General features: G+C 37.7%; 1 protein-coding gene across 1 annotated transcript; it reads right to left on the bottom strand.

Moving 5' to 3' along the window:
* Positions 1–27,791, bottom strand: FBXO9 (F-box protein 9). Its single transcript, XM_023742663.1, has 13 exons — positions 27,531–27,791; positions 20,669–20,752; positions 16,684–16,839; positions 13,856–13,913; positions 12,341–12,440; positions 9,692–9,819; positions 8,771–8,885; positions 6,337–6,455; positions 6,064–6,154; positions 4,899–4,994; positions 4,482–4,575; positions 2,814–2,965; positions 1–576 (listed from the first exon to the last, which is right to left on the bottom strand). Exons 1-13 carry the CDS (start codon positions 27,531–27,533, stop codon positions 468–470), a joined length of 1,305 nt encoding a protein of 434 aa, XP_023598431.1. The 5' UTR covers positions 27,534–27,791; the 3' UTR covers positions 1–467.

The following is a 27,791-nucleotide window of genomic DNA, read 5'->3' as shown; positions in this document are numbered from 1 at the left end:
TTTATTTATGATTTTTATTGGTCAAACAGTTTCAAACCAATGCAGAGCAGGTTTTCACATTTTGAGCCTTGAGTGCAGTGTCATGCGTGAGATAAATGTTTATCCAGTGGAGCTTTTCCCTGATGTGTTTAAATATTAGGACAGTCAGGTAGAAGACTTACTCGATAGAAGTCTGCTCATAAATCTGCTTGAAAAAGGGCATGATTTACACCTCATATTAAGGTTTTCCCAACATAAATGTACTTAAACAACTTATAATCTTAATTTTAAAACAAAACACCCCAAGAATTAACTATCCCTTTAAATAAAAAAAATAATCAATTTAGACTCTTCTTAAAAGAACCCCAACAATTTAAAATAAGTTCCAACTCCATATATATACATATATCTGTACATTTATAACTTAGGTGCTTTTGCTCTATGTACTTTTATTCATGCAACAGTAACAGAGGACTGGAAGCGAAGCTCTACAGAGGCCTTTCTGAGAACGCGGTATAGCTCCTCACTCTGGCGAAGAACAAGGGGGTGTACATCTTGTCAATCTCAAAAGCAGTGACTGCAGTCTCACCCGTTGATCTGGAATGAAACAGAAGTACTAGCTACACAGAAATATCTACTCACTGAAAATCCTTGCATTGTTTCTTTTGGGAGCACGTTATTTTATGCTTTAGTCTTTTATCTTTAACTTATCTTAGTAAATCCTAAATAATATAAACATTATTTGTAAAAAAAAAAAATGTAAAATTTATAAAGATATAATGAGTCTATTCCAATTTATGGCGGCCCCATTTGTGTCAGAATAGAACTGTACTCTGTAGGGTTCTTAATAGCTGATTTTCGGAAGTGGGTTGCCAAGCATTTCTTACAAGGTACCCCTGGGTGGACTCAAACCTCCAACCTTTTGTTTAGCAGCCAAGCACTTAACTGCTTGTGTCACCCAGGAACTCCTCAGCGTTCCTTCCGAGCACTTGAATCTCTTATCCAGCTTTGCTACTAAGATCATACTCTATCAGTAACCCTGCTTTTTTCACTTCACATTATGGCATGTGCATTTCACCACATCGATTAAATATTCTTCAGACACGAAGAATAATATTTCACTGTCTGTTTATACCACAATCTACTTAATTATTCCTCCTTTTGGAAATTTAGGTTGCTTCCAATATTTGGCAACTGAAAATAATGTTGTGATTTTTTTTTATTATGCCCTCCAAACAGACTCCTGAAAGTGAAATTTCTAAGCCAAAATTTATAGACTTTTTTAAGACCCTTGTCAAAATGTGTTTCAGAAAGACTATACCAATTATATTCCTAGGATACAGAAAACCCGTTGCTGTCAAGTTGATTCCAACTCATAGCACCCCTATAGGACAGAATAGAACTGGACAGAGTAGAAATGCCCCAGAGGGTTTCCAAGGCTGTAAGCTTTACGGAAGCAGACTGCCACATTTTTCTCCCACATGGAGTGGCTGGTGGGTTCAAACCTCCGACCTTTCAGTTAGCAGCCCACCTTAATCCCTGTGCCTCCAGGGCTTCTTATTCTATTCCTAGAATACAGTTTAATAATTTCCTGGTCGCATCATCAATAGCATAATTAGAGGCAGTGCAGAAGCTGGTGATGAATTATACTATCAAAGCCTTTACTTAATCTTTTTCCCAAATAGAGAAATAAATACAGAAAATTCAAATGACTTTATGAACACTTCCAGAAGTCAATGCAATCACTAGCAGCTACAAATGACGTCTAATCATAATGTCCTTTTTTCCTCCGAGAACATGATAACATAATGCTTTCCTAATTGGTTATGCATGAACTATAGCTATTATCCATTTGCTTTGTTCTACTTCTGAATATGGCTTCTTTCTTTAAAAAGGGAAAAGAATTCCACTGCACCAGAAACAAACAAAAAGCAGACAACAGGACTGGCAGGTAAGCCTGAGAAGAAAGAAAGCTTCTTTCTCAGATGTCAGGACCTTCCAAGTGAGTGGGGAAAAGTGATTTGTAAGGTAGAAACGTGACCAAGAAAGTTTTGAACAATGTGTTCAAGGTTGTGAAGTAGGTTATGGAAGCTGACCTCAAAACCTGTCTCTCAGAATTCTGGGTTCAATGGGAACAAAGAGCTCTCAGTCAAACACCAATATTCTTTCAAACCTAACAGCTAACTTCAATATCCATGCTAACTGATATTTCACTTCCCCAATTCCTTTCTTATTTTACTTATTTGTATACTCCTCCTTTCTCACTCACATTCCTTGGTCATTGTTTCATACAGGTAAATCCTATCTCATAGACCAAAGAGTTTTAAAAAGGAACCACCTAATATATTTGGTTTTGGAACATATGAGATTACATTTTTACCATACTCACTTCCCTAATTATAAATTTATTAAAATCAGTATGCAATCCCTGAGTCTCATCAAGTGGAAGTAAAGTAAAAAATGTTAAGACTGAAACACTAGAGAAGAAAAATGAGCTGGTATTTTATAAATGCCTTAAATAAGTGATGCTTGGACAGCTTAAGTTGGCTGAGTACCATTCTACTCATGGAAGGCTGTTTTCATTTCCAAAGTGGTTACACCAATTACATTCCCTTTGGCACTGTGCGAGCTCCAGCTGCTTCACTTCCTAACCTATGCTTAGTCTTTTTCACTTCGGCCATCTTCTTGGTTTGTAGTAGCATTACACTGTGGCTTTGCTTTGTAATGCAATGTTGACAGAGGAATTCAAATCATACCTGAGAATTTCCTACGCCTGATGTGAATGATGTACTGATTGAGTCTGTAACCTTAGCATTTTTAGCCTATTCACCTACTTGTAGGTAATGTGACAAGAATGATGCATCCAGATAAGTTTGTTGAACCTCTGGTGGCTGCTGGAACACAGCTGCAGGCCCACATGAAAACTCTGATCTGCTTCTTGTACAGGGACACGACGAAAATACCTGTATTTGTAGTCAAGTGGTTTCTGTGAAGGAAAAGGTTCATAAGCTGTAATGAACCCTCACTTACGTAAGAGTGACACCAATAGTAATAGAGTATCTGCACACAGTAAAGAGGTGCCTTGGCTATCACATGGGAATGTGTATGAAAGTGCCTTGAAAACCATTAAGTACTATACAAACGCGGAAGGCTTTCCCCGTCATTATCATCTCAATTAACCACAACCACTCATGTGTTAAATATGATCACAGTATTTCCCATTTAAGACCCAGGGAAGTCAAATGAGTTAACCAAAGTTACACAGCAGTTGGTAGCAGAGATGGAAGTTAAAACTTTTGTCTCCTATCTCTAAGCCTAGTACTTCTTTCTATTAGCAACAGTGATTTTTTTTTAAAGAATAAAAGTGATAATTTGGTGGAGGCTGCGGAAAAAGCACAGAGTATAGCTTATCATTTGCAATAATAGTATAACAGGCAACAGGTAGGAATTGATGTGAAAAGGATCATCACTGTCACACTTCTGCAAATACTACTGCTGAAAATACAAAAATGTAAACACTATGATTGGTTTCATTATATCTTATCCTAAAGAGGAAACTGGCAGTGTACATTTGAGTTCCTAAACTCTGTTTTATTAGATAAAACCTACACAGCTAGGGCCTCACACTTTCCCCAATTTTGATCTTAGGAAACACACGGCCAAGGTCACAGTCACAGCGACTTTTTTCCACCAATCAGACTGCTGCCCCAAGTTCCAAGAGTCTGCCAGAGAGCCTGAGAAGCCAGCAACAGATGGCTACTAGGTGATACCACTCAGAGATGAAATCCTGTCCTTACTATCTCAATATACATGATGCTAGGGAAGAGAGGGGGGTTTAATACAAGGAAAATATCTTTAAAAAAACTGTACTGTAAGGGTAATTTTAAAAGCAACAGGCAAGTATTTATGTCAACTCCCTCACAACTAGTTTTTAACCAGGACTGAAAAAGTACACATGGAGAAAGGCTGTGGAAAAAAATACCGCCCTCAATCTGTTAAGAGCGTTTAATGCACTCTAGAATGTAATAATATCAGTAATTGTATTTTCTGGCATTTTCTTCCTGGCAAGAACAGGGAGAAAAAAATTATCATACTTTAGCTTATTTCCTGTATAAACTGAAGTTCTCTATAAGAATATATTTGTGAAAGAATTATTTGTATCAGCTAATTTACAAGGGAAACCCTCTATGATTCAAAACAAGAAGAGCAAAAAGGAATCGGATATAATTTTAGTAGTTATTTTACAGAAAATTTTGGTTTTACATTTTCATGGATTAAAAAAACTGAACCAGAAAAAAAAAAAAAAAATCATTTAGAGAAAAATAAACAAGCTAATGCAACAAAAATAACCAGTTTAGAAAACTCCCCAGCTCTCTTCAGAGATAAATCAACATACATTTTGTGTAATAGTATAAATAATAAAGTAGTATTTTTAAATGTTTTCTAATCAAGAATGCTTGAATGAATAGAGTCTTAAACTAAGAAGGGAATGGCATACTCACTTCTTCTTTTTTCTTAGTTATCACAGCAAATACTTTGGTCTGATTGTCTGTATCTTGTGACAAGCGATAATGGCCCAGCAGAATTGCATCAGTTCTAAAAAAGAAAAAATACACTTTAAATCTAAGTCTACTGACCAGTTATTATATGGATTTAAGTAATCCAAGAAGTAATGGGTTATCTCAGTGTTTACTCAACTCTCCTAAAAAAGAATTAGCTAGGATGTGAGTAAACAATGCATACATTCCAAGGCTGCAAAGATCTACCAAAGTAGATTCTCTATGGAGAAGGTCATGAATCTTTATTTTTAACAAGTGCCCCCAACATTGCTTTTTCAGTCATTCAGTATTAAAACCAGGGAAGTGTTGGGCTAACCATCTAAAATGTGGACTGAATAAGAAAGTATAGAAAAATAATACCTGGTATTCTTAGTTCTTAAACGAGGAACAATAGACTGGGGCTCCTCAGGGGTTGTTAACATCATCACATGGCCATCAGGAAAGAATCTTATATACCTGTGTAAAAAGAAAGAGAACCCCAAAAAACACCACACACACATAAAATATAAAACATGTCCTCATTTATCAATACGTAAACCTATTCACAGCTGTGAAATCAAAATGGAAATACCATGGGTTAAAGAATTAGCAAAACATCATTAAAATACAGTCACGCTCCACATACTGTCCATTCAGGAAACACCCAACTGCATACACATCCATGGTCCCATAAATTCAGAAATCTTGACTGGAGAACGGGACACAGTGGACATAACCGGACTTAGTAAACACAACAGCTTCCTGTGAGCAACGTGTATCTATCTCTTGTATACAAAGCGACTGTGCTGCCAGGCACTCGTTTGTTATTACAAACCATTGTACATCTCTTAATTTTTAATAACAGGCTTTACGGGGGTTGGTTCGTAACTATGGGTTGTACGTAAGTCCGATGTTAGTAACCTGGGGACTGCCTGTATATAATATGGTGTCCACACAACGTCCAGATCACGTAACATCCTATTTCATAGAACATATTGTGGATGTTAAGTGACACATGACTGTAAATGTGACTGAAAAACCTGTGAAATTGGCCATAAAGAACTAAAGACATTTCATTATCTTCCTTAGAGGGAACTGTTGAACTTTTCATTCACTAAATAAAAATAGATTAAATATTGCTCTATTCTAGTTCTGTGTGCTTTTCCTAAAGCACTAATTAATGTCAAACAAAAGTGAGCTCTAATGATAACACACAGTGGTTAAAAAAAAGTCCACTTATTTCCAATAACATTTAATGAACAATAAGGCTGAATAAAAGTCTATTTGTTATTTGAAAAGGTAAATGAGTACACTAAAGGAAAAGACAAGGAAAACTCTAAAATGTAAAATATACTTTTAAGATTTAGAGGCTAGGGGGAATTAAATAAATTTATATTAACCTGTTCGTTCTTTGAGTACAGTTCCTATGATAAAAATACTGAGGGCCATTTTATACACAAATGCAAAAAGAACAAAGAACAAATGTTAACTAACTAATACTTGGAGAGAGAGAATTTTTCACTCACTCAGTTTACTACAGTTGTACCTGTAATATTCCACTTGGTGCCAGGCTCTATAGAAACCATCAAGAGACTGTTCTCCTTGGCGAATGTATGTCGTTTTGCTGATATACACACCTGTAAAAAAGAAATGATTTTTTAAAAAGTGAAATCATAAAAAATAAAAAACTTTTAAAATGGCTATCACGTTCCCAGCTTTACTTTTATTGTGGTTTCCCTTAAATGTGTTATTACTTAAGTCCATTAAAATTGTGTATTTATCAAAATCAGCATTATAAATCAATCATTGCTCAACTTACCATCGAATCGAACACGAGGCCTTTCTAAAAACATCTCTCTCCAGGATGTGTACGGAACGAGTTTAATACAGCCTCTGCCCCAAACTTTCAAGCAGGCCAAACGCCATATTTCAGGGTCTCTAGGTAATAAAAGTACAACAATCTGTACATAAAAGGCTAAGTCCTTGTATGCAGTCATAAATATTTTTGCTATCAGTCACCTTTTATTCAGCAAGTATTTGCTGAGCACTTGCCAGGCACTGTTCTGGACCCTGGGGACATACACTGATGAACAAGGCAAAGGCCCTGCTGTTACTAACGAGAAAGCAAACACAAACAAGACAACAAAGAGACAGAAAAGTTTTAGGTAATGTGCTCAGTGCAAAAACAAGCAAACACACAGACAGACAAAGCAGGGTAAGGGGACAGTGATGATGGTGCTGGGTAAACAGAGACTATTTCAGACAGGGTGGCCAAGAAAGGGTTCTCTGGAAAGTGACCACAGTGATGGGCAGAAGCCACAGCACTGCAAGGCCCTACGGCAGAAGTATGTCTGGCGAGTACAACAAAGAGCGAGAAGGATCACAGGTTGAAGCAAAGGGTAGACAACAGGATTTGAGAGAGAGCAAGGAGCAGAAGAGGTAGCATCTTGCAGGCCACTGGTAGGATTGGCTATTTAAGTGGGATGGATGCTGTTGGAGGGTTTTGAGCATGGGAGTGTTATGGATTGAATTGTGTCCCCCAAAAATGTGTTGTAAATCCTAACCTCTATGCCTGTGGTTATAATTCCATTTGCGAATGGGTTGTCTTTGTTATGTTAATGAGACAGAATCAGTTTAGGGTGTGTCTTAAGTCAATATCTTTTCAGATATAAAAGAGATTAAACAAGAGAACAGAGGAGAGATGGGGTAAGATAAATGCCAAGACACATGGAGCTCTCCAAGGGACCAGGAAACAGAAGTAGAGGAGACAAGGACCTTCCTCCAGAGCCAACAGATAAAACCTTTCCCTAGAGCTGGCACCCTGAATTCAGACTTCTAGCCTCCTAAACTGTGATAAGGGAAATTTCTGTTTGTTAAAGCTATCAATTTCTGGTATTTCTGTTATAGCAGCACTAGATAACTAAGACTGAGTGACATAATCTGATTTACGTTTTGAAAAGATCACTCTAGTGGTTAATGGAGAATATACTCTAGGGGTGGAAGAGTGGAAACAGGAGACCATGTAGGACAACACTGCAGTAATCCAGACCAGACATAATGGTGGCTGGAGCAGGATGGTAGTTGTAGAACTGGTGAAATGATCAGACTGGAGATATATTTTAAACGAAGCACCGACAAGACTTTGTTATGAGGTTAAAAAACGTATTGACAATTGACATGATTCTGACATAGCTAAAAAAAAAAATTTTGACTCTGTCTACAACTAAAAAGTCAGTTTTGAAGAAATGGAAACTACTTATATGGGTGCCAGACTACAAATTTATATTGGAATGAGTAAATTTTTTTTCTTTTAGTAATTGCTCTATTTTACAACACAGAAGTTTTATCACTGAAAATTTTCTTTCTTAATTCCTTCCTTATAATGTTTTCTCATGTATAGTTTAAAAAGTTAAAGGAGTAACAGTACCAGAGACCTTTATTTCAATAGGTTGGTGGCAATCCACTCAGGGCTTAATAGGTAATAGTTAAATAAAACAGCGTATAGAATCACCAAAAACAAAGGGTTCAACCTCCAGCAATTCAAATATGTTACCCCAAATAGAAGACTCCAAATGAAATTAATTATCTAAAATAATGCGTCTGAATTTTAAAAATTACAGCTATATTCTAGATACTAAAGACTAAGCATATTTTAAGATACTCACGAAAGATGGCTAGTGTCCAACGATTTTATACTAAGCTACTATTATTCTCAGATACTAAGACTTTAAAAGTATACGATAATTTTTAATGGGCCAAAGGAAAATTCTAGTGTAATCTAAATTGTTTTCTTCTTCTTTATAAATTGTGCCTTAGATCAAAGTTTACAGAGCGAATTAGTTTCTCATTAAAAAATTTACACAAATTGTTTTGTGATACTGGTTGTAATCCCCGCAATGTGTCTTGTGTCTCCCCCTTTCCACCCTGGGTTCCTCATTTCCATTCATCCAGTTTTCCTGTCCCTTCCTGCCTTCTCGTCTTTGCTTTGGGGCAGGTGTTGCCCATTTGGTCTCATATACTTGATTGATCTAAGAAGCAATTTCCTCACACGTGTTACTGTTTTATAGGCCTGTCTAATCCTTGGCTGAAAGGTAAGCTTTGGGAGTGGCTTCAGGTCTGAGTTAGAAGGGCATCCCAGGATGCAATCTAAATTTAAATTATTACCACTTATTTATCAAAATGAACAACCGATGGCAAAAGATCATAATCCTCCTTTTCACCACTGTCTGAGTTATTTAAAAAAAGTTAAGTACCTGGCACAGATATAGAATCCTCTGCACACCAGTGACAACTGCTCTAATGATCTGAGGTCTAAGTCACTAGACACCACCCATCGGAAGATATACATGAGGACCTCCATCGGCAGCACTGCAAAAGAAAATCATCCTTCCAATGACTCTCCCTCCCATAAGGCATTGTACTGTAACAGCCACGTTCTCAGTGAAGATGTCTTTACCCATTTGTAGAAATTTATAAATCATATCCTCAGTACCGCTCTAAGCTACAGCATGAATGTATTTAACTACTCAGTAGTAATAATGGTTCCTAACATGAAGTCATAAATAACTTTTTTTTTTTAGTATAGAACAGACCTGAAGCTATTTTTATAAAACACCCTTTCCCTCTCAAGATCGTTTTACTATCAAGATATAAAAACTATGAAAAGTTAGAAAAGTCTACTATATATTTGTGTGTGATTCATATTGCATTTGTTAACACTGAAAACTTTTCATCTCCTTGAAAATTGTCAATTGTCCTCTAGTTCTTAAAAATCCCATAACTAATTAAATAATATTTAACACATGAAAAGAAAATACGTTCATTTTTTAAACATTCAGCCTATCTCAGGACTTACTGTCCAATTTGCCTGCAATGCCGGTTGATATCACTATTTCTCCAAATTTCTTAGGTCTGCCTTAGCAACTTGGACTCACTCTCTTAGATGTTCACTGGAAAATACGGTATCCTTGAACAACTGCACTACAAACCCTGCTCTACTTCAGATTTTAAAAAGCTTATTTGTTTATACAAACAGTAATTATAACTAGACCTCCCACCATATTCTGAAGTAAAGCAGCAATTATCTGGCTAATAGTCTGACGTGATAAGTTTGAAAATTTTAAATCTAAGGTTAAAGTATCTCTCACTGAGTTATAATAACCAAGAATTCAAACCTGATATGTGAGTCTGACCGCTCTCAAGTTCAGGCTGACATAGTTTGAGCACAGACTCCTGAAATGTGAGTTGCTGCTGGAAGTAGGACAAAAGATCTGCCATCTTGCTATCATCATTATCTTCAATGCTGAAAAAAGATGGGAGGTGGATAAATTAAGTGCCTCAATCTACAAACACACAACTTAGAAACTTTTAAGTGTTTTGGAAAGAAGTGATCTAAAAAGCAAACTTTCCTACTACTTTACTTTTATTATTTGAAGTGATAAGTTTATCGTGCCTTGCAAGAAAGTATGATACCAGGTTTTTTGAAGAAAAAAGCTTCAGAAATTTTAATTACTACTGGAATTAGGTACTGAGATTTAACTAATTAGTTTTATTATAAAGTAGAAATTTCATGAGTTAGTGAAAAAGGTAATTTCAAATGCAGATAATTTATGTGGATAAATCCTTTTACGTGAACTTAATTCATTCTAGTTGGATACACATCAAATGTACATGTGTCATCTGAGGTATTTACATACCAGGCATTTTCTAACAGATGTTCCTTAACTTACTACTCTAGTTTTAGAGAGAAAAAACATAATTTGGAAAATCTTAACAGGGTCCACAAATCATCTACCAATATAATCAAAAGTGTAAATCCTAGGAAATATCTGCACATTCCATTTTTGCTGGAGTTAACTTTAAAGATGATCAGACTTTAGCTTGGATGAGAATAATAGTTAGAAAACCAAGAAGAGCTTTTTATGATACAACAAAGGGCAAGTTTTGATGATGCTAGATGGCCTCAATGGGACTCTACAAACATTCTACGGAAGAAGGCAAAGAAACTTTTTGGGGGTTTAACCAGATCTGATAAGAAAAAAGTCACTGTATCTTTAAAGAACTTTCACAGCATTTGGGTTTGTATAAAGGGATAGCAGAGAAAAAGAAATGCTTCTTTAATGTTTTGGTACAACCAATCTTTTTTGTTTTGTTTTAGGTTTCTTTTTTTTTAATTGTACTTTAAGTGAAGGTTTACACAACAAATAGTTTCTCCTTAAATAGTCAGTACACATATTGTTTTATGACATTGGTTAACAACCCCACCACATGTCAACACTGTCCCTTCTCGACCTTTTTTTTTTTGTGAAAATATACACAGCCAAAGATACACCATTTCAAAATTTTCTACATGCACAATTCAGTGACAACAGTTACGTTCTTCCAGTTGTGCTGCTATTCTCACTTTAGATGAAAGTTTACAGAACAAAAGTTTCTCATTAAGTACAACCAATCTTAACAGCACCTGGCACCTCTTTATGAAACTGGCTAAGAGGTAGCTCTAAATGACTCTAGCCAAAATTAAACAAGGCTTAGCAAAAGCCCAAATGATTTGAGTATGACCTACGTCACAGTGTTAAATCTAATTTGGTGAACAAACATTAGCTGAAAAGTTCAAACAGGCAATTAATACTGACTTCACTGGGATGCTTTTTAATATGGCTTATCTAAAACTTAAGTGTTAACACTATATGTAGTTAAAAAATATTGGCAACAAGAATAAACTATCGGTAAAGGTAACTTGTTAAGTTAATTACTTCATGACCAAGGTAATATTACTGCCGTAGACTCGATTTCCATTCATAGCTACCCTATAGGACAGAGGAGAACTGCCCCATAGGGTTTCCAAGGTTGTAATCTTTACAGAAGCAGACTGCCACATCTTTCTCCTGTGGAGCAGCTAGGGTTCGAATTGCTGACCTCCTGGTTAGCAAGCACTTAACCACTGTGCCACCAGGGATCCTTAAGGTAATATAGTAATATAGTTAATATCTTATTACCAAAACTATTTTTCTATGTGTTGATCATTTTGAACCTGGCATTTTCTCATGGGTACAGCCTCCCTTCCCTTCTAATATCAGCAAATTGGGCTTTTGCGGATATAGAGATTAAGCCAGAACAATTTTATAATTGTCCTGCAAATAGCATCAAAAGTATTGGCTTAAAAATATGTTCTCTTGATCTTCGTACATAGAAAATCATCATTGCTATTTATGACTTTGATGCAAGTGGCATCTATATAATGAAACCATTGATTTCTCTTAGGAATGTTTACATCCTGCACCTGTGCTTTTAACCAAATGTTATAGTTTAAATAACATTCTACCTACATACCTTAATAAACAAAGTCTTGTTATAGTTCAACATGTCCCTAAAAAAAAAATTGAAAGCTCCTTTTATATGTAAAGTCTCAAACATACACAAATAGAGATTAGTGTAATGAAATCCCATGTACCCAACACCCAATTTCAACCTTTATTAATTTTTTACTAACTTTGGCTTAATTACATTTTAATACTTTCTATTTCCAAAAAGTTGCAGAAAGTTGAGATGTGTCCTTTCTTCTTTTAATAATCATTGCTTTTATTACAAACTCCTTCATTGCCTTATTTGTTGTTGTATGTTTAAAATTTGTATTGCTACAATTTAATCTTAAAATTTCCCTAATTAAAAATTTTCTACAACTTTATAAACAAGGATCTACTAAACAGTATATAACTTAAAAGAATTAGCACCATCTGATAATCACGTTAAGAGTCAACAGGGCAAAGACGCTGAACTTTAACACGCTCTATGCATTACTGTCTATCAAATGATATACGCACTAGCTGTTTCCAACGCCATCACCATCTGGAGACCGGGTATAAGTAATCTTGAATTCTATATCAGGTACAAGTTGCATAGCCCTACGATAAAACTTGATGGCTAAAAGAAGAAATAAAGCTAAATTAGCTATGACCACACATTTTTGTCATTTCCTTTGTCTACCTTTAACTGTGGTTAATTTGGTAACCTTCTTTACAAACAGCCAAATTCCCTTTTTCTACATGCAACAACAGTTCAGTGAACAAACAAATTTCTAAACCTTACTGCTCAGAAATAAATTTTCTTTATTCTAACGCTAACATGTTACAGAAGCTTAAGCTGTTGTATTTTTACTGTTCTAGCCCTCCCAATGTTTTTTCCTCACCCTCGTATGTATTTTCAGAAATTATCTTATGTGGTTGTCTTTCTTTGGACTTTGAAAATGCAATTGCTGCAGCCCTAACAAAAACACTTCTAAGCAAACTTTTCTTTCGTGGACAGAGACTTGAGGAAAATCAAATGCTTCCTACTGGGTGGAACAAAAAGAATAATCTTTTGGGAATTTATGGTTCAAATTCAACTTCCTTTAGCCCACCTGCCTCTTATTTATTTCCCTTTTAAGAACTGTTTTTTAGAAATCTTCTGGCCAGGTGGTTCAGAGCAATTAATATTTAATAATCTCCCCTACAGAAATATACCAGTAGAAGTAGGGGCTAGATAAGCTGACTAGTTCTTTTTCCCTTGGATGAAGTCTATTCAATTCAATACATTCTGCCATGTTCTATTACTCTGAGTAAATCACTGTATACTAAATGGAGATGGGAATCTCAAAAATTAATAAAGATTGCAAAGGGACTTCACCAATTGGGCACTTTAAAAATCTGAGAGTAAAAATATCCCTATAAGAAACTTTTAAATAAACACAGTAATTCTGAATAATGTTATCCTGGGGTGCATTTTCAAGTGATTCAAGTACAAGTATTTTTCCCATGCCCCAATTATTATTAACTTTAGTATCACATAATGAAAGCATAATTATAAACCTAATACAGTAAACGGTCCCATCACTCTGTCATCTATTTCTACTGGGTCAATAAAAGAGACAAAGCAGAACGGTACTCCTTTAGTAAAAACTAAATCAGAACGTAAAAAAAAAACTCTATTGTTCCTCAACCTTTCCTTTATATTCCCCTCCTCTGAAGCAATTTTCACCGATAAAAGGGCCATGTCCTATTTTACAATGAGTAACGACACTTCTAAGGCTTTATTAATGAAGAATTACTAAATACTAAAACTTAGAGAAAAGTTCTTTTACTCATCCTACCAAGATGATGATGTTTCTAGGCATTATTTTTGGGAAAGAGACAGGTTATACGGAAATACAATTTTTAGTTTTTATTTAAAAAAATTTTTTTCCCCAAATACACGGAGACTGAACATACCAGTTACATTCTAGTAAAATATATATATATATATTCAGCAACAAAGAGTTGTTATTCAGAAATATACTATGATCCTGGGCCTTGACTTCTTACCTTCATAGAGAGCTCCATTTTGTTCTTCTTCTACTGCTTTTAGGAAGAGTTCTCGAGCCTATAAAAATAAACCATGAAAGATAATCTGAAAATCTGTATAAAAACGATTATGGATGACAAAAGGATATACTTTTCAACAAATGGTGCTGGAATGATTAGACATCCATGGGCAAAAGCATGAGCCTTGGCTTAAGCCTCTCATCTTACACAAAAATTAACTCAAAATGAATCACAGACTTAAATGTAAAACTTTTCGAAAAAACATAGATGAAAACCTTTGGGAACTAGGACTAGGCAGTGTTCTTATACATGATAACAAAAGGACGATCTATAAAAGCAAAAACTGATAAACTGGACCTCATGAAAATTAAAAACTTTTGCTTTGCAAAAGACCTGGTTAAGAGAAGGAAAGACAAGCTACAAACTGGGAGAAAATATTTGCAAACCACATATCTAAAAAATCATATATCCAACATATATTTTATTTAAATTATATAAAGAACTCTCAGAACTCAACAGTAAAAAACAAGCAATTCAATTAAAAAAGACATGAACTGATATTTCACAAAGAAGATACACAGATGGTAAACACATACGAAAAGATGTCCAACATCATTAGCCATTAGGGAAATGCAAATTAAAACTACAATGAGATATCACTACACATCTACCTGAATGGCTAAAATTAAGAAGTAATGATAACACCAAATGCAGAGAAACTGATCACTCATACATTGCTGGTGGGAACGTAAAATGGTACGGCCACTTTGGAAATCAGTCTGGCAGTTTTTTTTAAAACCAAACATGCACTTACCATACAACCCAGCAATTGCACTCTTGGGCATTTATCCCAGAGAAATGAAAACTTATGTTCACACAAAAACCTATACATGAATGTTCACAGCAGCTCTTTTGTAATAGCCAAAAACTGGAAACAACCCAAATGTCCTTCAACAAGTTAATGGATAAACAAACTGGGGAACACCCATATCATGGAAAACTGTTCAGCAATAAAAAGGAAAAAACTTGATATACACACCTGGGATGGACCTCAAATTATGCTGAGTTAAAAAGTCAACCTCAAATGGTTATATATGATTTCATTTATACAACAGTCTTGGAATATCAAAATCATAAAGCTGGAGAACAGATTAGTGGTTGCCAGGGTTAGGAACTGGGAGGTGGAGAGGGGTGAGTATAACTCTAAAGGTATAGCAGCATGAGGGAGCCTTGTGGTGATGTAACAGTTTTGTATCTTGATCATCCTGGTGGTTACACAAAGCTACACATGGGATAAAACTGCCTAGAACTATATACACACACAGACAAAAATGAGTGCTTGTAAGAGTGGGAAAATCTGAATAAGCTCTATGGATTGTAAAAACATCTATTTCCTGGTTTTGATATTGTACTACAGTTATACAAGATACTACCATCAGGAAAGGCTGGGTAAAGGGTGTAGGGGACTTCTCTGTACCTGTGAATTTTATTTCAAAATAGAAAGTTAAAACTGGAAGTTTTTAGTTATCACAGTAATGTCGCTTACTTAATAGCAAATTATTTGTAAACAAAACCCACAATCTGATGATGTGAGGATGTCAGTCTCTATGGAATAGGAGAATAATGAAAAGTGGGAAGTGTCCTGTGCCTATTTCACATGAAGAAGTATGAGGAAAGAGGTGAACGATAAGGCAGCATTCAAAATTTTTTCAGTGTAAGAACTTTCAAAACTTTCCAAAATTAGGAAATTTAACTGTCATGGATTGAATTGTGTCCCCCCAAAATATCTGTCACCTTGGCTGGGTCATGATTCCCAGCACTGTATGACTGTCTACCATTTTGTCATCTGATGTGATTTCCTTACAGGTTGTAAATCCTATCGCTATGATGTAATAAGATGGATTAGCGACAGTTATACTGATAAGATCTACAAGATTAGATAGTGTCTTAAGCCGATCTGTTTTGAGATATGAAACAGAGAAGGGAGCAGAGAGACATGGGGACCTCACACCACCAAGAAAGCATTGCCGGGAGCAGACTTCGTCCTTTGGACCTGAGGTTCCTGCACTGAGATGCTCCCAGACCAAGGGGAGACTCCGAGACCTTCCTCCAGAGCCGACAGAGACAAAAAGACTTCCCTGGAGCTGATGCCCTGAATCTGGACTTCTAGCCTACTGGACTGTGAGAGAATAAACTTCTCTTTGTTAAAGCCATCCACTTGCGGTATTTCCGTTATAGCAGCACTAGATGACCAAGAAAATAACACATTAATGAAATAATTGTAAATGTGTTCAACTCAAAATATAATAAAATATTGCATTAAGTTAAAACTTTTGGAAAAGGTACTAACATCTGAACTTTTCTTCCTCCCTTTTTGGGGTTCAGTTAATAAATTCAGAGGCATCCAGCTTTTAGAGACCAACTGAATCTCAGGGGTCTATAAATTGACAGAAGACAGTGTGATGAAGAGCTGGAAGATAGTGCACCCACAGGAAAGAAGCCATGCAGAGTAGTAGTATCATCTGAAGTAGCCAGACGCAGTGGCAGTGAGGGAGAGGTGTATAAACTGGCATACTTGTCAAAATTCTTCCAGATGAGAAAAATAGTGATTTTACAAGTTATGTACTCATATTATCACAGAACAACTATAATGGTTCCTTATTTATGCCAATTAAAATTTTTACGTGGGGGGTAAAATTTATTACAAGGGAGACTATGGTTAGACAGACTCCCTGGTAAGTTTTAAAGCTCGTGAGGCAGTGTGAGCCGTCATCAGCTGTCACTTTCAGTAGATGCATGTTTGAGGCAGCAATGTCCATAATACTTAACTTTTCCTCTTTTGCCAGTTCTTGCTTTCCTTTGGTATCTGCTTTCAGTAAAGAGCCTCTTGCTGAGCCTCTGCAAGGTCGAGTTTCTAAACTGCTAGAGCCTACGCCGGGGGCAAGCTCAAACATCCACTGAGCTCGGAACATCTGGAGTTGCGCCTAAGGGGAGAAAAGTATTTTAGGACTCAATTGCTCAACTCTGGAGCAATTTATCAATATGTCTGACATGTATTTCCATTTATATACTTATTAGAAATTCTAAGACCAAAAAACACTCTTTTTAAATTACTAAATTAAAACCCTTTAAACACCTATTACCTTTTAAAATAATTTTCTGCTTAAAACTTTAAAGAAATAATAAAAATTTGCCTAAAAGCCAAAGCCTAAAGTAAGTTTGTCTATACTTCAAAAAAGGAGCCCTGGTGGTACAACGGTTAAGCGCTCGGCGGCTAACCGAAAGGTCGGCAATTTGAACCCACCAGCAGCTCCATGGGAGAAGAGACCTGGCAATCTGCTCCTTGGAAACCCTATGGGGAAGCTCTACTCTGTCACATGGGGTCACTATGATGTTGGAATAGACAACACACAACAACAAAACACCTCAAAAGGCTAATGGTATTGGCACATCAAATTTTAATTAGAATTAAAATACAGGCCATCACTTAGGGATGAATTCATAAGCTTTTAAATATTTATTTGGAATGAATCATCTAGTAGACATTAAGAGCGCTGCTAAAAACTCTGCAGGTGAGCCCAATGTCTTTCTTTTAATAAATATTCTTTTACTAAAAAAGGATTTGTTTTTCTAATACATATCATTTAAAAATACAGAAAGTGTGGTGAGCTCTGATGTGCTGCCCAAATCCCCCTTCAGGAATGAAGAACTTATCACCCCAATGCTGGAAGTGTTACTGAATAACAGCCCTCAGTGGGCAGCCTCTTTGGCTGTTGCCTCAGCCTAAGAGCACTCCCTCAGCAAGATCACAGCACCTTCCCACGTGACCCCTACCCAATGACTGCTCAAGGCCTGGCCCTTTCACTGTAATTCAGGCCAACTCTGAAGGGTTATTCCATCTGTGAACTCCCCACAGCATCAGCTAAAGCATTCCATTTAGATGGCATTGCAACTTAACCTCTCCCTCTACCCACTCCTGCTTCCTTCCCTTCCTTCCACAGGTGTTGATTCCAAGAGCACACTTGTATTGGTTAATTGTCTGTGTCAACTCGGCTAGGGTATAGCTCCCGGTCGTCTGGCCAAATACTAGTCTAGTTGCTAATTATGGAGTAGTTACATGAGATTAAATCAGTTCACCTTAAGTAAAACAGATCACCTTCAATACTGTAATGTAATAACTTTACATCTAACGTAATGTAATCACAAGTAATATAATCAATTAATAAGCTGAAGACCTATTAAGAGCAAAAACAGTTTCCCTAGGATGTGTTCTACCTCTAGACTATAAAAATATTATTTTGGCAGAATTCTCACCTCACTTTTCCTGTCACCTGACCTACGGAGGTTAGGATGTAAGCCTGCAGTAGTCTCCAGTCTGTTGCCTGATCTACAGATTTTGGACTCGCCAGCCCCTTACAATTCCTTGAAGTAAATTAATCTCTATGTATGTATCTTTATATCTATATATCTACTGTATTTTTATGCAAATAACGTGCACCTTCTATGTTTGTTTGCCAACCGCACCCCGTGAGGTATTTTTGTAAGCATGCTATGCTAACATTTTTATAGCAACATGTAAAACAAAATCGGCATAGTGGCACTTAGAAAAATACTTTGCGGTGGGGGGGAAGGCACAGTTGGCAAACGAAGGGAGAAGTCGTGCATTATCTGCATAAAAATATGGTTATCTATCTATACATATAGAGCCCTGGTAGCACAGTGGTTAAGAGCGACGACTGCTAACCAAAAGGTCAGCAGTTCAAATCCACCAGTCGCTCCTTGGAAACCCTACGGAGCAGTTCTACTCTGTCCTACAGGGTCGCTATGAGTTGGAATCAACTCGATGCAACGGGTTTGGTTTTTTTTTTAAATCTATAAATATATTTATGAATCTCGCTGGTTCGGCTTATCTAGAGAACCTGACTGGGTTAATTCCCTAATAAACCTCCTGCATGATAATCTCCACCTCAGAGCTGCCTTCCCAGGGAACTCAGGATAGCCTTCTTCCCAAAGCAGGCCACTGCTAACAGTAATGTGTATATTATTCTTGGCTTAAAAAAGACAGCACGTATAAAATACAAATTAAAAGATACATAGATATAAAATTTTAGAAATAACTTGTCAATACATTCTGTACACCGTTCACACCCTCCCTCCTCTAACACACAACACACACATTTCTGATCTACAGAATCTTTAGCAGCACTCGCACCATCGACTAGATGATGTATTCCAAATAAACGAATATTAGAAAGCTTATACGTTAAGTAAGTCCCCGGGTGGTACAAATGGTTAAGTGCTCAGCTTCTAACCGAAAGGTTGTCAGTTCGAAACCACTCAGAGGCTCCTTGGAAGTAAGACCTGGTGATCTGCTTCTGAAAGGTCCCAGCCATGAAAACCCTATGGAGCCTACTCTGCAGCACATAGGGTCACAGTAAGTTGACTTGAAGACAACTTTTTTTTTAAATAAGTGAGACAAAAAAAAAAAAAATTAAAAAAATAAGTGAGACACACTCAACTAATTACAGAGAATATTTTTCAATGTATAAAAATTGACCTCAACCTTTTAAGTGGCTGCAGTGTATTTCACTGAATGCATCATTAATTAACACAAAAACCCAAACCAAACCTGTGGCCACTGAGCTGATTCCGACTCACAGTGACCCTATACAACAGAGTAGAACTGCTCCATATGGTTTCCAAGGAGCAGCTGGTGGATTTGAACTGCCAACCTTTTGGTTAGCAGCCAAACCCTTAACCACTGCACCACCAGGACTCCCATTAATTAATACGAGTGATATATATTCAGGTTGCATTCCATTTTGCCATGTAAGCAATGCCATAATAAACATCTTTGTACAAGTAAATTTACTCACTTTCCCCATTATTTAGGATCAACTTTCCAGAAGCAGAATTGCTGGATAAAAGAGAATGTATGTTTTCCATTTTGACACATATTGCCAGTCTACCCTCCAGAAAAATTACAGCAATTTATGCTTTCATGTATACTGCATCAGGTCTTCACAACCTGGATAGCAATGAGCATTATTCACTAACCTGATTATTTTTTAAAAATATCCATTGTAGACTTAATTTGTATTTTTTTCATTATTGTTGTTAGGTACTGTCAAATAGATTTCAACTCATAGGGACCCCATGTGACAGAGAACTGTCCCATCCGGTTTTCTTGGCTGTAATCTTTATGGGAACAGATAGTCAGGTCTTTCTTCCACAGAGCAGCTGGTGGGTTCGAAGCACCAAACTTTTGGTTAGCAGCTGAGTACTTAACCATTGCACAACCACAGCTTTTCTTCATTACTAATGAGACTAATTTCTTCAAATGTTTAATAGTCATTTATATTATTTTTTCCACTGACTGTCCATTCATATCTTTCTATTATGTGTTACTCTTAGTAACCCATAAGAAAGCTCTGTATATTGAAGATATCAATCCTCTGTCCATATGTGGTGAACAGTGTTTCTGGGTGACTGTTTCTCTTTATGATACCTCTTGTTATATACAGAGATCTTAAACTTACAGGTATCAAATCTGTCAATCTTTTCTTTAAGGTTATGGGCTTTGGTTTGAATACTTTAAACCCATATATCAAGCTACAAGTCAGCAATGATTGATATTTCTTTTTACAGAAAAAGAAATCTAAAACATAGTTATAATTTCAGTATTTTATAAACTGGTAAGAAAATAAAGTTAATTCAATGCAAACAAAAACCCACAAATCTTCATAATTATGACCAATCTCTGTGTATGCATGGAAAGCAAGGAAAGAAGAATATACAATTTAAGAAACATGCCTGCAGATCTGTTTCAGCTGGGCTTTCCTTTTCATCATCTTCTGCTCTGACAGACTCAGAGTGACAGTCTTCCTCAGCTTCTGCCTAAAGAAAAGAAAACCAAAATAATGTTCAAGAATTTGCAATCACTAATTTCCTTTTGTAACCTACATCTCCTATCAGCTACTTGCTATTTAGTACCATAATGTCAAGTTTGAGCACCTCACTTTGAGTAGCAGGGCTCTAGATTGCATCTGGGACCTTACTATTTATTTCTAAAGAAAAATGAGTCTGAAAAGCATATCCTCTCTTTCAAAACACAGTATTAATATCACTGTGAATCTTAACATCTTCCCCTCAAAATTTAACATCAGTATCTGTTCATCTAAAAATCAAATCTTATAGAAAATATCATTCGAAGCTCATTACTATTCATAAATCATTTGATATGATTAACGTAATGGTATAAATGGAGCCAACTCCTTCATCAATACACATCACATTAACTATTTACTGATAATCTATAATAAATTATTTTCAGTTTTTCTTCTAGTTTAATGCATTTTTTTTATGCTTCATTCATTAACTAGTTCAGTCTTTTCAAGAACCCTATATTATAGGTAGTATGACTTATAGTTAACGGTTAATGAAACTGTACGAAACTTGCCCTAGTTTACATAACTATTAAGAAGCAGAGCTAGGTCTCAAACCCAGGTCTGCTGGCTCCAGGGATCTGTATTTTTGACAAACTCCCCAGGTGAACCAGCCCAGCACCTGTTGGCAGACCCTAGGTTGGGACCTACTGGCCTTGTCTCCTTTCCCTCCCTCCCATTCACTTCTCAACCAATTTTAACATGGCTCCTGACCCACCACCCCTTCTTGCTAAAGTCAGCAGTTATCTGAGGCACCCTTTTCTGTGTGCCACTGACTCATTAACCATCATCTCCTTCCTGAAATTCGCCTCCTTTGGATTCCAAGGAGCTCATTTTCTCCTGGCTTTTCCCCCCAAATTTTATTCATTTTGTTGCTATTGAGAATATACACAGCAAAACATAACCAATATTTTTTTTAAATTGTGCTTCAGATGAAAGTTTACAGCTCAAGTTAATTTCTCATACCAAAATTTACACACATACTGCTTTGTGACATAAGTTGCAATTCCCACAATGTGACAGCACACTCCGTTTTCCCATCCCAGGTTCCCTGTGTCCATTCGATCAGTTCCTGTCCCCTCCTGCCTTCTCATCCTGCTTTTGGACAGGAGCTGCCCATTTGGTCTCATGTATCTGATTGAACTAAGCAGCACATTCCTCACGTGCATTACTTTTTGTTTTACAGTTCTGTCTGATCTTTGTCTGAAGAGTGGGCTTCAGGAATGGTTTCAGTTCTGGGTTAACCATGTGTCTGGGGGCCATAGTTCCAAGGGTTCCTCCAGTCTCTGTCAGACCACCAAGTCTTGTCTTTTTACTTGAATTTGAGTTCTGTTCTACGTTTTTCTCCTGCTCTGTCTGGGACTCTTTGTTGTGTTTCCTGTCAGGGTGGTCATCGGTGGTAGCTGGGCACCATCTAGTTCTGGTCTCAGGCTGGTGGAGTCTCTAGTTCATGTGGTCCTTTAGGCTAATATTTTCCTTATGTCTTTGGTTTTCTTCATTCTCCTTTGCTGTAAGTGGGATGGGACCAACTGATGTATCTTAGATGGCTGCTCGCAAGCTTGTAAGACCCCAGACGCCACTCACCAAAGTGGGATGCAGAATATTTTCTTAATAAACTTTGTTATGCCAATTGACCTAGATGTTCCCCAAAACTATGGTTCCCAGGCCCCAGCCCCAGCTACTCTCTCTCTCAAAGTGTTTGGATGTGTCCAGGAAACTTCTTAGCTTTTGCTTCGGTCCAGTTGTACAGACGTCCCCTGAATTGTGTTTTGTCCTTCCCTTCACCGAAGTTGATCCTCGTCTACTACATACACCAATTTTTCATTGGTTGAATGCATTTTTGACTGCTTAGAGCAGTGAAATGCATTATCAAAGTAAATCTCTAAGAAACTGAAAGTTCTATCAGTTGTTAAAGATTATATATATTTTTTCCTCAACATTAAAATACAGAAAAAAGGATTTGGGCCTTTGGTTTTCTTTTTTAATTCTACCACAAAAGAAGTGTGAATTTTTTAACTTTTACTAAGAAAAACATTTAAACATATTAAAAGGAATGGTAAATTAACCCTCAAGTACCCATGACTCCACTTCAATAATTATCAATGTAAAAAATAATGCTTTGCTATCAAATACCTAGTCAGACAGTATTAATATTACCAATTTCTCAAAATGTTGTATGTGTAAAATACATATATTTTACAGTTTGTGCAATCAAGATTCAAATAAGGTTCACATATTGCATCTGGTTGATATATCTCTTAACTCTATTGTAATTTAAACGTTTCCTCTCCTCTCACTTGCTTTTTTTCTTGTGATTTATTTGCTGATGAACCAGGTCATTTTTTTCTGTAGTCTCCCACTGTCTGGATTTTGCCGAGGTGTTAGTAAATATGTTCCTTTTGTCTTCTTATTTCCTGTAAACTGTAGCTGGATCTAGAGAGGTTTGATTAGATAAGGAGTCATAGGTTGGTTGTTTGTTTTTTTTTTCCAGAAGGAGGAAGACTACCTTACAGGTAATGTTATATTTCCCAGCAGGAAATGTTTTGAAATGCAGTTGCCAAAGTGTTACAGCAGATGTTCCAAACGTAAGTGTTTGAGTCCAACTGAGGTAAAACAAAACAAAAAACCAAGCCCAAATAATTTTAGTGTTCATAAATTTCAGCAATTACCAAAACAGAAAATACTGTAGGTTTCATGCCAAGGAAGTATATAGTTACTTCTCTCTAGATATCTTCTCAGCAGGTAAATTTAGTGATTCCAATCAGGTAAAATCTGATACACTAGGCTCCAGTTTGAAACGTTTTGGTAGTCTGTTAAAAAAATCCAAAACATTTAGTTGTGGTATAGAGTTCAACTGATGGATTTTGCTTCACTGATCACTTAAAAGACAATAATCCATACTTAAATGTACCTCCTCCTTTTACAAAACTGGCATGCTATTCTATGTGTTCTATGTGAATATATGACTTTGGTCTGTTTAATATTTTAAATGCACTAGAAAAGCTCTTTAGTCAAAGACATGCAATAGTGAGTGCTTTTGTAAAGAAGCCCTTCTATTTTATCTCTTTTATAAATCCAGATTTTTATATATTAGATTGGCTTAAAGTAGTATAAAGCTGGAGTGGAATTACTGTGCATGGCTTGGGGCTTAAAAGAGGTCTCAGGTCAGACTCCTTCATTTTATCCTTTTATTCTCAATAAATGTTTACTAAATTAAACAGAATCCTACCACCCAGTGAAAAGGAAATGTTCCCTCAGATAAATCTGTTAATAGACTTACTGGCAAACTGAACTTGCTCAACATTTAACATGTTCTATGAAGAAATGTGGCAATCAGGGAAATGACCTTGACAGTAGCCAGAAATAAAATAATAAAGCCTACTTAACTTTGCTAGTTCTAAAGATGGTAAGCCACAAACTGACGGTAAGCTGAAAATTTTACTTGAGAAGTTTATTTCCAGGGCAAAACTGTTCATGTTACCACAAATCTTTTGAATGCAGCAACCACATATACTTCCACTATTTTACAGCTCAACATAAGTCAGTCTTGTTTCCTATCTTATCTCTGGCAACCAGGCTCAAAGCAGAAGTGCCTTTACAGCTTACACTAGTTAGGACATGGTACAGTGCTTGGTACACTATAAAGGCTAAATCAATGAATAAATAAATGAGGCCAAGAACACAGAAGAATTTCCAGAAAATTGAGCTTACCAGAAGATGTAATCACTTAAAATACTGTCAAGTGTACTTTTTTGAGTCTCTTTAAGCTGGAAGCTTTTCTTACTAGGAACATCATTAGTAGTCAAAATATATACAGTGAAACCTGTGAGAGCTGGAACTCGACAGGACTGCCTTGTTTTTTCTGGGTCTCACAAGTTTTCCGCCTTTGACAGGATGCAGTCTTACCATTTTTCTATTGCTCTTTATTAGTGGAAAATATCTAACTTTTCCTTCTCTGACAGGTTTCCATCTTACACAAGTTCTGTCTTTCACAGGTTTTACAGTAATAAAGGACTTAGAACTTATAGATCCCACTGAGAAGTGTATTTCTTTCTTCTCAAATAAGAGTCTAATTTATTACCGTTAACTATTAAGTACAGCTAATGAGAGAAGACTTGAGTTCCCCAGGATAACTTTCAAGGCTCTTATTTAGCCTTCTAACTCTTGCTAGCAGTCATACTAAACTGCTTTATTTCAAGGGCTTCCCATGCTCTCTCCATATGGAATGCCTTTTCCTCCTTCCTCACTTGGCTACTTCTATTCATTTTTCTTCTCCCCTGAGCTCCCTGTTGTAACAGAGTTCTAATTCATTATTATTTTGATTTTTGACAGTTTAAATATAACCACAAAAATACTAACAAACTATCAAATGTGGGGTTTTATTATACTTTTATCAAATCAAATAACACTTGAAATGAGTAGAACTCAGCTGTTCCCCAGAGATTATAATTTTATCATTTATTTTTTCATAAGAGTTTGACCTAATCATCACCTTTCATTTGAATAACTCATGTATTCATCATTTACTCCTGTTTCACAGATGGGGTTAATTATAAGATTAAGTGCTTAATCCTGGTCAGAGAATTACTTGTGAAAGTTTAGGGGCAAAGTCAACGAGTGCTTTTTCTACTTCCAGAGTGTAAAAATGGCTTGGTGGCAGCCTCTGATCTCCTCTAATTTCATAAGGGGAAGAATCATTATCAGTATCCACAGCCCAAGGCTGATTCCTATGAGGTGGAGGTCAGACATGACTCCACCCTTCAGCCTTTTTACCAATTCTGACACCTACTGTCCCTCCCATGGCACACTTTACTTCTCTGCTAGGTTCTGCAATGGCCACACAGAACTCACAGACCATACACTCAGTTCTGCGGTTTATTAGGGAAGGAATGGTTACAATTCAGGTTCAGGAATGCTCAGTTTAGGATACAGTACTTCCATCAGGGCAGCCTCTTCTAAGCCGTGCTGCAGGCAGGCCTCTCTCTGGCCCTTGGCACCTCGGGCAAGTGTTACAAAGCTCTTTTAGCTCCGCTAATTAATGCCCAGAGGCACCCCACTCTGCCAGGAAGCCTCCTGCCCAAAGGCGCTCAGCTCTCTTGCTCTTGTCCTGCTGCCACCATTTCTTGCTGTCTCTGGTGTAACAGTTCTCCCTCTCCCTTCTGGTACTGCTGCCTCCATCTTCTGGTTACAGCCCCGCTCCACCCCCGCCCCCGTTCTGTTTTCTGTGTTACATCTCCCGTCTCTCTCTCTCTCCCCCTCGTGTCTCCCCTTAAGCCCAGTGGGATAGCAAAAACTGAACAATCCACTGTTAGGGTTCCATACACCTTATTTGCATGGTCCCACCCCCACAAGGGTGCCATGCATCTTATTTACATTATTAGCAAACTATCCAATCTCCTCAGTGGGCCACTAGCACCTCATTTGCATAGTCCCACCCAGTCACCTGATGGGAGTTACAAAGACTATGGCTAGAAGGGCCACATTAAGTAATTCACTGCAATGCACAGATTAAATTTAAAAATTCAACCTTTCATTTATTCAATAAATAATCTGAGTGTCTACTATGAACTAATTAGTTTCGTATCAGACACAGACAGATTACCCAATAAGCAAGGTACCCTTACTTCCTAATCTGTAGTGCACAATTTCTCCTGTTTTTCTTGATGTGGTGAAAACCATGTGAAACTGTTCACTACAGATTAGTAACTAAACACAAGTAAGCCCGTGCAGATCTTAAAATCCCTCAAAAAAACCAAACCCACAGCCATGAAGTCAATTCCAACTCATAGTGACCCTATAGAACAGAACTACCCCAAAGGGTTTCCAAGGCTCTAAATCTTTAAGGAAGCAGACTGCCACATCTTTCTCCCACAGAGCAGCTGATGGGTTCCAACGCTGACCTTTAAGTTACCAGCCGAGCAGTTTAACCACTGAGCCACAAGGCAGTACCTTGCTTACTGGTTAATCTATCCCTGGATCATTTCATCCTTGACATTCAACCCTGGCCAGAGGTTGGTATCTCAGATCTCGAAGTCAAAGAGAGGCATTTAACTTGCACACACACAAAAAAAAAAAAACGCATAGGGCAAAAACTACATATTCCAGCATGCAACAGTCCCAGGGAATTGGCGCTGCCAAACTCTTGGAGCTTAGCTGAGTCCCCTCATTTGGAGAGCACTGCCGCTGCTCGGGCCCTCACTGCTGTGAAGTGAGACACAATACCTCCAACTTCACGCTGCCAAGACCGCCTGTCAACACATCCCCAAGGCACTGACGCCTCACGGGGCAGGTGCGTCCTAAACCCAGGCCTCCTTAAGGGGCCGGAACGGCTTCTCAACGGGCACAGCTTTCCCTAGGGGGAGCAATCAACAAGTGTCTCCGCATGCCAAGGTTCTTCCCCTATTTCAGACGCTACGACTGCTCCCTTCAATGCTCACTGGCTCAATATCCTCAGTCGGTCTAGAAGAAGCGTTTTATCGTCTGTCTAGCAAATCCTGTCCCCTCCTCGCGCGGCATGGGGGGAATCAGCAGGAAGGAAGCCTGGGGAGCGGTCAGAGCTGGGCACCGCCTCCACTCTCTGGCCAGGTGCTCCTGTAATGGGGGCGGCCGTGCATCTCCCACTCCTCCCAGTCTCCCCTTTTTGTTCTCTCGCGGCTTTCCCCAGGCCTGCCCCCCGCCCCGAACACCGCTCCCGCCCTCCAGTTTACTCCCGTGCCCCCTCCTCAGGTTACCATGCTGGCGGGGCGGTCGCCCGCGGTCGAGGGGCTCTCCGCGCCCCCTCTACACCGCCCCCTCTGGTGAGGGGTATTGGGTGTCCGGGTGTCTACTCCTGCCTGTTTGCTGCAGAGGGGCTTAGCAGAGTTCTCGGTCGGAGAAGCGCACCAGGCAGCGGCAGTAATTGCGGGCCCGGCGTACGGCAGCCATTTTCGCTGGGCAGGGGGCCAGACTGAGGCGCGCAGGCGGCGGCCGGAGGACTCGGGGAGCGAGAGAAG

The sequence above is a fragment of the Trichechus manatus genome, unplaced genomic scaffold (assembly GCF_000243295.1).
Source record: "Trichechus manatus latirostris isolate Lorelei unplaced genomic scaffold, TriManLat1.0 scaffold00215, whole genome shotgun sequence".
NCBI lineage: Eukaryota > Metazoa > Chordata > Mammalia > Sirenia > Trichechidae > Trichechus > Trichechus manatus.
This window is presented reverse-complemented; position numbering and strand designations above follow the sequence as displayed.